General features: G+C 43.7%; 2 protein-coding genes and 1 pseudogene across 7 annotated transcripts in view; 1 reads left to right on the top strand and 2 right to left on the bottom strand.

Annotated features, from left to right (window-relative positions):
- Nucleotides 1-1,688, bottom strand: part of DCAF17 (DDB1 and CUL4 associated factor 17) — a 57,224-nt gene extending 55,536 nt beyond the window's left edge. For 2 of the 5 annotated variants that reach the window (XM_037741890.1, XM_017538174.2), the window contains exons 1-2: nt 906-1,320; nt 698-801 (exon numbers count right to left, since the gene is read on the bottom strand). In XM_037741890.1, coding sequence (XP_037597818.1) covers nt 698-801; nt 906-1,043 — 242 coding nt within the window. In that variant the 5' untranslated portion in view covers nt 1,044-1,320. Of the gene's footprint in view, nt 1-697; nt 802-905 lie in introns of all 5 variants that reach the window. The other 3 variants (XM_037741889.1, XM_017538177.2, XM_017538175.2) reach the window with 3 other exon arrangements.
- Nucleotides 1,689-1,704: 16 nt separating this feature from the next.
- The window catches only part of METTL8 (methyltransferase like 8), a 103,103-nt gene continuing 89,098 nt past the window's right edge, over nt 1,705-15,709 (top strand). The window contains exon 1 of the mRNA XM_017538179.2: nt 1,705-2,034. The gene's annotated coding sequence lies outside the window, so the exon portion shown is untranslated. The remainder of the gene's footprint in view (nt 2,035-15,709) is intronic.
- Nucleotides 11,329-12,638, bottom strand: LOC108310966 (annotated as a pseudogene). Its single transcript, XR_001827995.2, has one exon. The product of XR_001827995.2 is annotated as a 26S proteasome non-ATPase regulatory subunit 4-like (transcript).

The following is a 15,709-nucleotide window of genomic DNA, read 5'->3' as shown; positions in this document are numbered from 1 at the left end:
CCGAAACCTAAAATACAATAAAATAAATAAATGGAAAAAAAAAAAATAAAAATAAAAATAAAATAAATAAATAAATAAATAAATTAAAAAAAAAATTTAATTAAAAAAAATAGAAGTTCCATTTGACCCAGCAATTCCATTATTGGGTATATATCCAAAGGATTATAAATCGTTCTATTATAAACACACATGCACATGTATGTTCATTGCGGCACTGTTTACAACAGCAAAGACCTGGAACCAACCCAAATGCCCATCGATGATAGACCAGACCAGGAAAATGTGGCACATATATACCACGGAATACTATGCAGCCACAAAAATAGAAGAGTTCATGTCCTTTGTAGGGACATGGATGAATCTGGAAACTATCATTCTCAGCAGACTGACACAAGAACAGAAAATCAAACACCACATGTTCTCACAGGCGGTTGTTGAACGATAGAACACGTGGACATAGGGAGGGGAGCATCACACACTGGGGTCTGTTGGGGGAGACTAGGGGAGGGAAAGGGAGGTTGGGGAGGGATAACATGGCGAGAAATGCCAGATGTAGGTGATGGGGGGATGGGGCAGCAAACCACATTGCCAAATACGGACCTATGCAACAATCCTACATGTTCTGTACATGTACTCCAGAACCTAAGTGTGATATATATATATAAATACAAACTTCCAGTTTTTTAAAAAAAGTTACCTGCTGACACAGCGCCGATAATTGTCAAAATATATTCTTCCTCTCTCATAGGCTATAGGTGACCTGGAATGAGTTGTCCAGACATTCTTAAATTTAGTACTTTCCTAAAAGACACAAAAAATTTTCGTTTAGGAAAGAACTTAGGCTTCCACTGTGTACCAATTTTAAGTTGGATTTTAACTTTTCAAAGTAACATAATCTCACCTACGTTATTTAAAAACATTATTTTGAATCCTTCCTTCACTCTGCCCTCATGTTTTGGTTTAATGAGGTGACCAACTTTTAGAATAATTGTTTGCAGGGAAGACATAAGAAGCATAAAACTAAAAGTATCTGGCAGCCCCATAACCACCTACTGACTAATCCCCCAGATTCCGGGACTTGTATCCTCCTCCCCATCGCCTGTGACCCTATTGAAAAGAGGGGCCACAGTGCGTTAAAACCGCACCCCCACAGGAGGCTGGGCCGTCAGGTGCCCGTAGCCCTCCGTTCCGCCTGGGCCGGCGCGCGGTCACCTGGCACACCAGCGCCCGTAGGATGCCCAGGTTGGTCCTCTGTACCACGCCTGCGTCGCGCGAGAAGCAGCCCAGCGCCCGGCGACTCAGCCGGCTGCACACGTTGGGCTTCCGAGTCGGGCCCATGGAGGCGCGGGCCGGGCGCTGGATAGGCTGGGCCGCAGAGGGGCGCGCCCCACACTCCCGTGCTGGGCAGCCGCCGCTGCCTCCGAATTTTGAGGCCCCGACTTCCCCGGGGGAGCCCAGGAAAAGCTGACACGGGGAGCCGGGCCGGGAGCACCCTGCGACGGGGCTAGGGAAAGCAGAGCCACTGCACCGGCAGAGCGCGGAGAAGAGGGAAGAAGCACTCCCTTCTCGACCTGCTCCTCACAGGCTCTCTGGCCGCAGACAGTGCGACGCTCCGCTACTGCGCCGCCGGCCGGAGCCCCTCTTTCACCGGGAAATGTAGTTCCCAGTGCCTCGTGAGGCAGTCTGGCTTCTCCCAGGAACTACAATTCCCATCAGGCGGCGGGGAGCGAGGGCTTCCCGGCCCCGCCTCTGCCGCGTGGCCCCGCCTCCTCCGGCCCGCGGAGACTGCGCTGTCTGGCGGGCGCGCTTTTCCGGAGCTACGCCTGACTCGCTGGACAGAGCTCAGAAGGCGTGGTGCTGCTTCCTCCAGCTCTCCGCTGCGTATTTGCGCCCTCCATTTAGGAATCTGTCCCTCACTGTCCTGGTACCCCCACGCCTCTCAGCCCCTGACCTTCGCCTTCAGAGGTTCTGGCCAGGTGCCGGACGGGGCGCTGTGTCAAGGGCGACCCCTCAGAGCAGCGTCCTGTGCTAAAGGTACGCCCCGCGGCATTCTCTTCAGCCGCACGTTGGCTGAGGGGGACGGTAAACTGTGCTTTTGTATTAGGACGATGCTGGCTTCGCATTCACTCTTAGTTTCACCTTCCAAGCTCGGATTGAGTTACTCTTTCCCGGAGGCCCGTCCTTTGGTGTCCTGCGGGGACACTGGGTGGTTTTGCGATCATAGCTGCATTTTCCTTCCTCTCTCCTCCATTCTTTTTTTCTTTATAGGGAATAAAATATGAGATGCTTACATTATTATTGGACGGCCTAAGATATTCCTCGTCGACATCTCTAAGTAAAAGATATACTTTGTTAACTAGTCCTGCCGGTATGTTCAGAGTTCCTAGCACACTAAATTTTCAGCAGCCGTGCACCGCATGTGTCCCACCGCCTTGCTGTAAGTCCCTTGAGGGTGGTGTCGTTGTATCTCCCACGTGGACTTGAGCATGCTTGTACATAGGGTGCTCAAAGAAAGCGAGCGATCGCATCCGACTGGCAGAGCAAAAAGTACAGTACAGCAGGTCCTCGAATCGCATTCTTTCGTTCAATGTCATTTTGTTATAACTTGATGAGAAAAAAAAAATCAGTTCCTACCAGGGAATACTGTTTGTGTGGAGGTTGCCCCTTCTCCCCACGTCTGCATGGGTTTTCACCAGGTACTCCAGGGTACTGCGTCCCACATATCAGTGCAGGCTGGGTGAATTGGCCTGTCTGTGTGGTTCCTAAGTGTGGGTGTGAGTGTGCCCTGCGATGGAATGTCCTAGTGTCCAGGGTTGGTTCCCACCATGCACCCTGAGCTGAGGGGATAGGCTCCAGCCACCCTCTACCCTGAACTGGAATAATTGGGTAAATAACTATCTTACTTGTTTTTATTAATCTTCCTTAAATGTATGTATAGCTTCAATTTGTTTCAGTGTTTACTATTAGAAGTGTTTTGGTCTTTATTTAGAAGTTTGGTGATGTTTTTGTGACTAGAAATATATGTTATAGGAACTTCACTCTTGTTTACATCAATTGGCTTCTGGTAAAAAATGGCTTTGTTATATGTCATTTTGCTTACAGTCACAGTTTCCAAGAATCTGTTGATGACGTTAGGTGAGTACTTACAGTACTGGTGAATGTGTTGGGTCAGAATTTAAGTGTTTAGTAAAAGTTGGCCATATCTCTTTTTAACCCTGCTGAGTTTCCTTCAGGGCCCGAGCTTTTGCTGATTTTTCATGACTTATTTACAGCATATGATAGAGTGCTTTGTATATTTTTAGAGAGTGCTACAATAGTTAATTTGGTAATTCATGAATGCAGCTGTCACTGAGAAAACTGGAACCCAGAAAAGATAACTGGGTTTTCTTTGGCTTAAATGAAATTCAAATCATTGCTGAATTGGATTCATCAGCTCTCTCATTTCTTCTTCCTCTTTGCCCCCACTTGTTTGTCTTCCTTCCTGTGGTCTTTATTTCACCACCAAGTCATCACTAAGGGAGAATCAGCCTTGATGCCTTGCTGTTGCTCACCCACAACCAAGTCCTTTTGATTCTCTTATCCATCTCATGCGCATTTTATCTAAGTAACTTAAAGTTACTAATAATGTGATTTTTTAATCACATTATTTAGTAGCCTCCTAATTATTCTTTCTGCTTTACTTGTGACACAGGATTGTGTGTGTGTGTGTGTGTGTGTGTGTGTGTGTGTGTGTGTGTTGCTTTGCCAGCTGGAGATCTCTGCAGCCAGAGACCTACCTGGGCCTTGCTTGGTCTGGGCTTGCCACAGGAGGTGCCTTGCCAGCTGGCCCTCTGGGCTACTCCTGGCTTGCACTCAGGCATGGATCCTGTGGCCACCTGACGCAGGCTCAGCCCCTGGCGGGAGAGAGTGTCTGAGGAAGCGAGTGTGCAGTCATGTGGTGTCCACTTGGTTGCTCCAAATGCCAGCACAGGAGTGGGCTCCATGCAGGGCTTGCAGCTGAAACAGGCATGTCACAAGTGACTCCCACAGTGGTCTCTGGCATCCAGACTTGGGGAAGGTGGTAACCAAACAGGGGTGCCTGCAACCCAGAAGCCCCAGAGGTGGGTATTGCAGCGTGCTAACAGCCCTTTTAGACCCACTATCTGCAGCCCGATGAACAGGGGCATGTTAACAGCTCTATCAGTCCTGTTACCCTGCTCCAGCCCACAGCTCTGGGACTGGCCTTGCCCCCCGCCCTGCTTCCTGTTGTGTGGGGTGGCCACCAGTGCCGCTGGTGGGGCAGAGAGCTACAGTGTTATTGATTTCTTCGAACCCATGTTCAGTGGCATCCTGAGTTCTTGTCCTGCGTCCAAGGATAAGATTAACAACCAGAGGGTGAGGAGGGCAGAGGAGTTTTATTGAGCGACAAAATAGCTCTTGATGCAGGAATTTTGCTCCTCAGCTCAGCTAGGTCTGACTTTTTGTCTCATAACCAGGAAGAATTAGGTGTGTGGAGAGTGAGTAGAGCAGAATTTATCAAGTGAAAGGAATCTCTCAGCAAAAAAAAAAAGGGGGTCCTGAAAGCAGGTTCCTGGTTGCCCTCTTTACAGTTGAATACCTGGGCTTAAGGTGCAAATTTTGGAGGCTCCACCCCATCCTTCCAATGTGCTTGTGGGCTCTTAGTCTCAGCTACTCCACATTGATTATTTCCCTTACTGCACATGTGTTAAGGAATGGAATTTTCTACTGTGGGCATGTTTAGGCAAGCCCCCTGTGCAAGGTCCCTTATCTACACAAAACATCTGGTGTAAGCACTTGTGAGTCAGGTCATAGGTTCTTCGGGGACTCTTCCCTTACTGTTTGCCTAAAGCAAGCTGGCTAACTCCTTTTACTCTCAGCTGAGGGGGGACACGAGGGTGGTCCCCCACCCAAAGTGGGGTGGCCTCTTCCAGAATGGCTGGGTCCAGGGGCTTCCAGGGGTTCAGAATGGGGAAGTGCATGCTGATTGGTTTGTGAGTATGCACAAGAGGCTAAAACAAAGGCACCACTCAAAAGTGGGCACAACAGTATAAAAAACAAATTAGAGGAGGGTGGGTATATGTAAAATGTGTAAAGGATAGGGATCAATCAGAGAAAAGTATGCCAAATGGGAAGAGCATTTCTCAGTCTGGTCCATAGATTTATCAAGGACATGTAGCTAGGCTTTAAGCTGTCTTTGGCTTGAAGGTCGGGTTTCACTGAGGACCCAACCCCACCTGCCTAGGATTTGTCTCCCTCCATACTGCTGCCAGACTAATTTTCCTAAAGCACAAGTTGTCACTTGGCTGTTGCATTCTTTCAGCAGCTCCCAACACCCGTACCAGAATTTATTTATTTATTTATTTATTTGAAATGCAGTCTTGCTCTGTTGCCCAGGCTGGAGTGCAGTGGTGCGATTTCAGCTCACTGCAACCTCCACTCGCAGCTTCAAGGGATATTCCTGCCTCAGCCTCCCCAATAGCTGGGATTACAGGCACACACCATCACACTCAGACAATTTTTATATTTTTAGTAGAGACAGGGTTTCACCATGTTTGCCAGACTAGTCTTGAACTCTTGACCCCAGATGATCTACCCACCTTGACCTCCCAAATTGCTGGGATTACAGGCATGAGCCACTTCCCCCAGCCTATAGCAGAATTTCTTGCACCCAAGTAAGATACCCAGGATCCTCCATTGTTAACTTAAAATCTTTTTAGTATGTTACATATATGCAAAGATAAAATTAGGTATAAACTTCTTATGTTGTCTCTTCCTTTTTTTTTTTTTTTTTTTTTTTTTTTTTGTGTGTGTGTGTGTGTGTTGTATCTTTTATATTCTGATAACACCCAAACATCTACAAGTTAAATGAAACAAAACAATAAAACCAATAAATTCAAATGATTNTTTTTTTTTTTTGTCTTTTTGATTTGTGTGTGTGTGTGTGTGTGTGTGTGTTGTATCTTTTATATACTGATAACACCCAAACATCTACAAGTTAAATGAAACAAAACAATAAAACCAATAAATTCAAATGATTGTGAGCAATGAGGCTTTAGCTGGACCTGAAAAGCTTTAAAAGTGGATGTTTTCTGTGGCATACCTTCCTTACAGAAAGGCCTGTCCATATTGCCCTTGCGTTGGAGAGATTACTTGATGTCTTCACCACTTTTCTTTATTTAAATCACCACAAAACCTTCCTTTGTTCAATATTTCATGGTTTCATTTGTCCTTCAGTTGACAAACAACATAATTTACATACAGTAGTCCCCATTTCATTCTCATTAACATATACCAATGACAAATGGCACCACTTGTTTAACAATACACTCCTAAACACACATATGTGAACTCAAATCTTGTGATAGCACTCAATTAAGAAGTGGTCATTCAGATGATCCAGAGTGTCCTTTTGTTAATATTCTTTTTTTTGTAGATTATTATCAAATTGAAATTGAAAGGTTTCTTCTACAGAAATCTCATAGCCTTGAGGATACATGTACAAAATCCCTAGGGGTTCACATAGTTACCTTATAATACAAAATCTGAATCTCTTTGGTTAGAATGCCTGGCACTTCATTATCTTCACCTTGCCCACATTTTCAGCCTCATCTCTTTGACCATCCCTCATGTTTGCTTTTGTTGTTCTGACATGTTTGTGGACTTTCTCAAGCCAATGTGCCTTTATATTTGGGATTTTCTTTATCTGAAGCTGTCTTTCCTCTCCTCTTATAAGTTTTATCTCAAGACTCATCCCAGGTATCACAGCTCCACTGAGACCCTTTTCCTAACTCTTCCAGCTTGGTTAGTAGTCTTTTCTGTGCTTCCATGTTACTTTGTACACTGTTGTGGCACTCTATTAGAATTGTCTATTAGAATTGTGATTTGTCTTCCCAACTAACCTGGGCAGAAACTGAGTAGTACTATAATTCTGCCTCTAGGCTGGGCGCAGTGGCTCACACCTGTAATCCCAGCACTTTGGGAGGCTAAGTGGGGTGGATCACGAGGTCAAGAGATTGAGACCATACTGGCCAACATGGTGAAACCCCATCTCTACTAAGAATACGAAAGTTAGCTGGGCATGGTGGCGCCTGCCTGTAGTCCCAGCTACTTGGTAGGCTGAGGCGGGAGAATCACTCAGACCCGGGAGGCGGAGGTTTCAGTGAGCTGAGATCACACCACTGCACTCCACCCTGGGTGATAGAGCAAGACTCCATCTCAAAAAAACAAAAAAAAACCACACATATATATATATACACACACATGTACATATACAAAGATACATTATATATGTATAATGTATATATGCATATATATAGTGTATACACACACGCGTGCGCGCACACACAAACACACACACATATAATTCTACCTCCTTTATACTACCTAAAATGTGGTTAATACGTATGTATGTTGAATGAATGGACTATGAAAAAACAGTATGTTTGTATAGAATCTATTATCAGCAGCTAAGTACTTCTTTTACTTTATTTTATTTTTTGAGAAGAAATCTCAAAGACTGGTCCTGAACTCCTGGGCTCAAGCAATCGTCCCGCCTCAGCCTCCTCAGTAGCTGAGATGTGTAGTGGGTTTACAGGCATATACCACCATACCTGACAATAGCAGCTACTTTTAGCTTAGATGCAGATTTAGTCTCCACTTATTCTTTAAATCAGTAGGAAGTCACAATATTAATAAATAACTCTCAAACTTAAATCCTTCAGACTTCTACCTGTAGATATTTTCCATTTGTTGAAGGTAAAATGATGCAAACAGATATAGTTTTATGATTGGAAAATGACTTCTCTTAGTTTTGGGCATAGAACAAGTATTGGTTCTTGTTTTTTTTTCATTCTTTGTCTGTGTTGTGTTTACAGAATACTTAACCATCCTAGCGATGATATTTTAAAGACAAGAAAAAAGAACTATTAATTCAAAAGTTAATAAAATGCTTTTTGTTTATATACTTTGTTTAAAGAAGCATTATATAACTGAATAAATATATAAAATACTCAGGGTATTAAACTTAAACATTTGTTCAGAGACTATTTTAATCAAGCTATAGGAAGTCATTTATTCAACATGTTTTTGTTTTCCATCCACAATGGGCAGGGAAAAATTTTGGCATAGGGTATAGCAGTAAACAGGATAGATAGGGTCCCTATATATGGGAGGAGATAGACAATAAATAAATAGATGAAAAAATAAGATTTTCGGTAGTAATAAGTGCTGTGAAGAATATAAAACAGGTTGATGTGCTAGAGGGTGGTTGAACACCCTGCTTTAGCCAGAGTGGTCAGGGAAGGACTCTCTGAAGAGAATACTGGTAAGCTGGGCCCTGAATGATGAGCAGGAGCCAATCTGCAACAATCTAGTAGTCCAGGCAAACGGATGCTTGAGTTCAGGATCCCTAAGGCTTGTAATAACAAGTCAAAGACTGTCAAAAGGCCAGTGTGGCTCTTTAGCATGCAGGAGGGAGGTAAACTTGGAGCAGCTGGGTGGGACCAAGACATGTCAAGCTTTGTAGGCCATGGTAAGGGATTTTGGATTTTATTCTGTTGTGATAGGAGGCTTTGAAGAGGGGAGTGACATGATCTATTTTGTGTTATAAAAAGGTCATTATGGCTACAGTGTGGAAAATATATTGTGGGGGGCAAGACTAATTGCAAGGTGGCAGGTGGCTATTGCATTCATCCGGGTAAGAAATCATAGTGTTTTAGATTAGAGTGGTAGCAGGAGAGATGGTAGGAAGTGAACAAAGTTAAAGATATATTTTGGAAATAGAGTTGACAGGACTTCTGATATAGTGGATATTAAGGATGCAGAAAAGAAAAGAATCAAGTGAAATCCTAATAGAGCAGAATCACAATAAATATTCCCAAACTCCTCAAAACAATTTGGAAACATGATGTGATATCAAAGAAGCAATGCCTGGATTTTATGAAAGGTGCACATCAGCATTATACATTAGTGCTAAGGAATGTTAGGATTTGTTATGTGGCTAGAGCATGTGGGAAGAGGGAATAAAGTCAGATCCCAGAAGTAGGTAGGGGTCAGACCATGTGAAACTGTGGAAATGTGATGGAAAACCATTAGAGTGATATAACATTCTTTTTAAACAGATACTTGGCTGTAGCATCAAGAACAAGAGTGAAATATAAGGAGACCACTTCGCAGGTAATTGTAGTAGTCCAGGTGCAAGTCACTTTTGGACATTTATTTTGAAGTTATTGAAGCTGTTGACCACAAGTTTGGTTCTTGTTTTCTTTCCTCTCTATATTTTAGTGATGTGTATCTGAACACATGGTATATTCATGCATATACGAAGTTTTCAGAAAGATTTAGGTTTAAAGGTAAAGCTTGCAAGCTTATCCTCTTATTTTAAACAATATTTATTCAAAAGAATATCAATCCTTTTATGCTATGTTACAAGTAACATAGCATAATATACAAATAACAATTATAAAATGAACACCCATATACTTATAATCAACTTAAAAAGAAACAGAATATTACTTAAAACTTTGACATTTCTTATGTGCCCGTGATGATTCCCAGATCCCTCTTTCCTCTTTAGATAAATAAAAAATTGTTTTAAATGTTTTTGAACATCATATTTATTGAATCATATTATATATGTGTACTCTTCTGTAGCTTGTCTATAGTTTTCTCAACATTACATGAAGGAGATGTAGCTTGTCTATATTTGTCTCAACCTATGAAGGAGATGACTGTCCATCATTTTCACAGGTCCCATCCACAGTGGTGGACTATGCAAAGGATGAGAGGGTGGGTATCTTGGGGACTGTTTTATAATTCTGCCTGCCACAAAGAGTTGCTCCAGAGTATAAACCTAGGTATTGAATTACTGAATTATATGCTATATGCATTGTATTAGTCCATTCTCCTGCTGCTAATAAAGACATACCTGTGACTGGGTAATTTATAAAGGAAAGAGGTTTAATTGACTCACAGTTCCACATGGCTGGGGAGGCCTCATGGAACTTACAATCGGGTGGAAGAAGAAGTAGACATGACCTTCTTCATATGGCATCAACAAGGAGAAGTGCAGAGCAAAACGGAGGAAAAGTCCCTTATAAAACTATCAGATCTCAGGAAAACTCACTATCATGAAAACAGCATGAGGGTAACCACTCCCATGAGTCAATTACCTCCCACCAGGTCCCTTCCACAACACATGGGGATTATGGGAACCACAATTCAAGATGAGATTTGGGTGGGGACACAGCCAAACCATAGTATTCTTCCCCTTCCAAATCTCATGTTCTCACATTTTAGAACACAGCCATGTCCTTCCAACTGTTCCCCAAAGTCTTAACTAATTCCAGCTTTAATTTAAAAATCTAAGTTTAAAGTCTCATCTGAGACAAGTCCCTTCTCCCTTTGAGCCTGTAAAATCAAAAGCAAGTTATTTCCTATATACAGTGGGGATACCAGCATAGGGTAAATACACCCATTCCAAATGGGAGAAGTTGGCCAAAACAAAGGGACTACAGGCCCTATGAAGTCCGAAATCCAATAGCACAGGCATTAAACCTTAAAGTTCCAAAATCATCTCCTTTGACTCCAAGTCTCATATGCAGAGCATGATGATAGAAGAGGTGGGCTCCCATGGACTTGGGTAGCTCTGCCTCTGTGGATTTTCAGGGTACAGCCCCGATCCTGGCTGCTTTCATGGGCTGGTGTTGAGTGTCTGAAGCTTTTCTACGTGCACAGTGCAAGCTGTCATTGGATCTACCATTCTGGGGTCTGGAGGACAGTGGCCCTCTTCTCACAGCTCCACTAGGTGGTGCCCCAGTAGGGACTCTGTATAGGGACTTCAATCTCACATTTCCCTTCCACACTGCTATAACAGAGGTTCTCCATGAGGCTCCACCCCTGCAGCGAACTTCTGCCTGGACATCCAGGTGTTTCTGTACATTTTCTGAAATCTAGGTGGAGGTTCCCCAACCTCAATTCTTGACTTCTATACACCCACAGGCCCAACACCACATGGAAGCTGCCAAGGCTTGGGGCTTGCACCCTCTGAAGCCATGGCTCAAGCTGTGCCTTGGCCCCTTTTAGCCACAGGTGGAGCAGCATGAGTGCAGGGCACCAAGTCTTGAGGCTGCACACAGTAGGGGGGCCCTGCACCCAGCCCAGGAAACCATTTTTTCCTTCAAGACCTCTGGGCCTGTGATGGGAGGGACTGCCTCATAGTTCTATGACATTCCCTGGAAACATTTTCCCCATTGTCTTGGTGATTTGCATTTGGTTCCTTGTTATTTATGCAAATTTCTGCAGCTGGCTTGAATTTCTCCCCAGAATAGGAATTTTTCTTTTCTTTTCTTTTCTTTTTGAAGCAAAAAAGGAAAAAAACTTGCCAAGCTTTATTTAGGCTGTAATGGTTACAAGGTAACATTCATCTAACCTTGTATTCTGTGCCTCCCATGTAGTCGCCTGAGCAGGCTCAGCTGCCCTTTCCCTCCAGTCTTACTTCTTGTCTTCCTCCTTCTTGTCCTTCTTGCCATCCTTGGTGGCCTGGGAGGCCAGGGAGCCCATAGCATTTCAAATGGCTTCATTGTTGGGATCCACACCTGGGATGTTCTCTAGGATACTCTGAAGGAGCTCGGGCTCCTGCATCACATCATAATCATCCTCCTCCTTGGCCGGCTCAGATGTGTCCATTGCTGAGCTGGCATCAATGTCTGCTGATTCCACCTGGCCAAACTCTGCTCCCTGCAGGGACATCTGCATGGCATAAGCAATCTGCTCTTCCTCAGTCATACTGCTTAGGTCAGGAAGCCCAGTGTGGCCAAACTCTTGCTGGCTGATGGTCATCTTCAGCAGGGCATCGCCTGAGTCTTCAGTCCCAGTCGTAGCAACCCCAGCCTCAGCAGCAGAAGCTGCAGCTGCCCGCCGGGCCTCCTCCTCCTGCCGCTGCCACTGCTCTTCATAGATACACGAAGGGCCAAAGCCAGCTTGGGATCAGCACTGGGATCTGCTCCAAATTCAAAGTCACTGGCACCAAGACCCAGCATGGCACCACCTTCACCAGCCAAAATCGGAGAACTGATGAGAGCATCAGCCAAGCTGGGCCCGGGAGGTACTGTCACCAGATGAGAACTGGTTCCATCTTTGCCATTCAACGTGTTTACAAAGGCTGTCAGCTTTTCTGTGTTCACATCCTCTTCCCCAAAATTGATAATGTCAACATTTACTTTCTCCTTCTTGAGGCGTTTAGCCAGTTTCACCAGATCCTTCTCATTGTCCTCCACCAGGCTTCCCACAAAGGCAATGATGTACATCTTGTGATTCTTGCCCTGATAGTGCTTCAGAGCCAGAAGGGCCACGTGGATGCCAGTGCAGAAGGTGACCCTGCCCTTGGGTTGGACAGTGTGTAGCTTGGACAGGATACGGCCAGTGTCTGGGGTGAGTGTGGTCAGCACTTCACAGTCATTAGCCAGTGTGATAAGGCCCATGTTGTTCTCTGGGTTGCTGTGGGTCTTTGAATGACAAACTATGTTGACAGCATCCTGCTGGGCCTGCAGCTGGGTGGGTAAGGAGTCCCCATTCCACATATACTCACTGTTGTCCACACACACCATAGTGCTTTCCAACACCATCTTGCTACCTTCCTCCCTCCCGACCGGTTCTCCGGGACTGGAATTTTTCTTTTCTATTGCATTGTGAGGCTGCACATTTTTCAAACTTTTATGCTCTGCTTCCTCTTGGGCACTTTGCTGCTTTGAAATTTCTTTCTCCAGATACCCAAATTATCTCTCTCAAGTTCAAACTTCCACAGATCTCTAGGGCAGGGGCAAAGTACCTCCAGTCTATTTGCATAGCAAGAATGACCTTTACTATGGTTCCCAAGATGTTACTCATCTCCAGGTGAGACCACCTCAGCCTGGACTTTAATGTCTATGTCACTATCAGTACTTTGGTCAAAGCTATTCAACAGGTGTTTAGGAAGTTCCATACTTTCCAACATCTTCCTGTCTTCTGAGGCCTCCAAATCTCTAGGAAGTTCCAAACTCTCTCACATTTTCCTATCTTTTTCTGAGCCCTCCAATTATTCCAAGCTCTGCCTGTTACCCAGTTCCAAAGTCGCTGCCACATTTTTTGATATCTTTACAGCAGCACCCCATTCCTGGTACCTGTAAGGTTTATTGCCGATGTAGAATGAGGAAACTGAGGCAAGTATAAGAAAATGAGAAACCAATTTATTCAGCTCCCGGGCGAGGTTCTGTGGCCCAGGAAGGGGCCAGAGAAGTCACACCTGGCTGTTTAGGTCATGGGGTTTTATGGGAAGGGAAGGCGACCAATTGGCCATTGGGGAAACAAAGCAAAGGCAATTTCATTGGCTGTCAGGAAGCAGGAAGTGCCTGAAACTAGTTGCTATTGATAGGTGGGCGGGACTTTGGGCAAGTGGGTCTTGATTGGCTGTTGGGGAAACAAAGTGAAGGCAATCCTATTGGCTATTAAGAAGCAGGAAATGCCTGGAGCTAGTGGTCATGGGTAGGCGGGTGGTACCTTAGGTAAGCGGGCCTTCTGGGGGCATACAGAGCAGACTGCTACCGGGCAGGGTCTGATGGGGCTTCTTTAAAAAATTTTCCTGCAATGTTTATTAACAGCGGGCTGGGGGTTCAATGCATAATTTAGTGCTGAATGTGGGCTTGGGTCTGGTATGCGGAGGCGGGTGCGGGGAAGCCGTGCAGCAAGGCCAGATAACGAGCTTGGGTGATGACGCAGTTATCAGACGCAGAGAGAGATGGATGAGTCCGCTTAACCCTCTGTGAGGCAGCCGGCCTTACAGTACCAATTTACTATGTTAGTCTGTTTTCATGCTGCTAATAAAGACATACCTGAGACTGGGTAATTTATAAAGGGAAGAGGTTTAATTGTCTCATAGTTCCATATGGCCCAAGAGGCTTCAGGAAACTTACAATCATAACAGAAGGGGAAGCAAACACATCCTTCTTCATATGGCAGCAGCAAAGAGAAGTGCAGAGAAGTCCCTTATAAACCGTCAGATTTTGTGAGAACCCACTATCACAAGAACAGCGCAAGGATAGCTGCCCCCATGATTTAATTACCTCCCATAACATGTGGAGATATGGGAACTACAATTTAAGATGAGATTTGGTTGGGGACACAACCAAATCATATCATGCATCTGCAGCTTATTAGGTGATACCATGTTGACTCTATATGTGATTATACTAATTTGTACTCCTATTAGTTGACTTCCCATTACTTTATATTGTTGCCTGCACTTGTATTGTCAGACTTAAGATTTTGCCAATGTGGTGAATACAAGACTATTGTGTTATGATATTTTAATGCATTTTCATATTATAAATACAGGTGAGCATCTTTTTTAATGTTACTAGGCATTCATGTTTTCATTCTTGTGCAAAGGCTGATCATGACTTTTGCCCATTTTCTATCAGATTGTGTCTTTTTCTTCTTGATGTTTAGAATGTTTCTGCATGTTTCTCCATACCAGTCCTTCATTATATGTGTTACAAATGTCTTCTCCCAATTTGTGGCTTATTCGATACTATATAAAAAAAGAAGCTCTCACATTAAATGTGGTAAAAGTAATCAGTATTTCCTTTTATTGTTAGAATTTGACTCTTGTTTAAGAAATGCTTAACTCGAGGTCATAAAGATATGCTCCTATTTTTTTCTAAGTTTTAAAGTTTTAACTTTCCTACTTAAGTCTTCAGTCAGCGATGAAATTGATTTGAGGGTATGGTTTAAATTAGAGATCCTTTCATTATTATTATTTTTTGTATATGAATAATCACTTGTTCCAGACCCACTTATTGAATAATCCCTTCATTTCTTCACAGATCTGCAGTGCTAGCTCAAGTTACCTATCTGGTCAGGTCTATTTCTGTGCTCTGTGTTCTGTTCCATTGTCTTATTTTTCTGTCCTTGGGCTGACAGGTAACCACTTATTCACTGCAGTTTTATAATCAGGCTTGGGAGCTGGTAGGGCAAGTGTTCCATCTTACTCCTCTTCTTTAGGAGTGTCTTATTTCTTTTTTGCCATTGGCACTTTCATATACCTTTTAAAATCACCTTGAGCTTTCCCAAAACCTTATTAAAATTTTGATTGGGATGGCTTTAAATCTGTATATCGGTTTGAAGAGAACTGACATCTTTACCATATCAAATTATCCTATTTAATGAAGACTATAGAGTCTTTCCTCGCTATGCTAGGGAGATTGGATCCAGGATGCCCACATATACCAAAATCTGCACATCCTCAAGTCTTTGAGTTTACCCTGTGGAACCCAAGTATATGAAAAGTTGGCCCTCCTTATATACAGATTTCACATCCCCCAAATACTGTATTTTCAATCTGAGTTTGGTTAAAAAAAATCCTCATATAAGTGGACCCATGCAGTTTAAACTCATTTTATGCAAGAGTTACTATGTAACTCTCCATTTATTTAGGTCTTCATTAGTGGCTCAGTGAAGTTTATAATTTTTTCTTTAAAGGATTTGCATATTTTACAACTTCCTAAGTACATTATATTTTTGGTCATTGTTATAAATAGCGTGTGTGTGTGTGTGTGCATTTTTTTTTTTTTTTTGAGATGGAGTTTCGCTCTTGTTACCCAGGCTGTAGTGCAATGGCGCGATCTCGGCTCACCGCAACCTCCGCCTCCTGGGTTCAGGCAATTCTCCTGCCTCA

This window comes from Cebus imitator, unplaced genomic scaffold, assembly GCF_001604975.1.
Source record: "Cebus imitator isolate Cc_AM_T3 unplaced genomic scaffold, Cebus_imitator-1.0 Scaffold110, whole genome shotgun sequence".
NCBI classification, from domain to species: domain Eukaryota; kingdom Metazoa; phylum Chordata; class Mammalia; order Primates; family Cebidae; genus Cebus; species Cebus imitator.
This window is presented reverse-complemented; position numbering and strand designations above follow the sequence as displayed.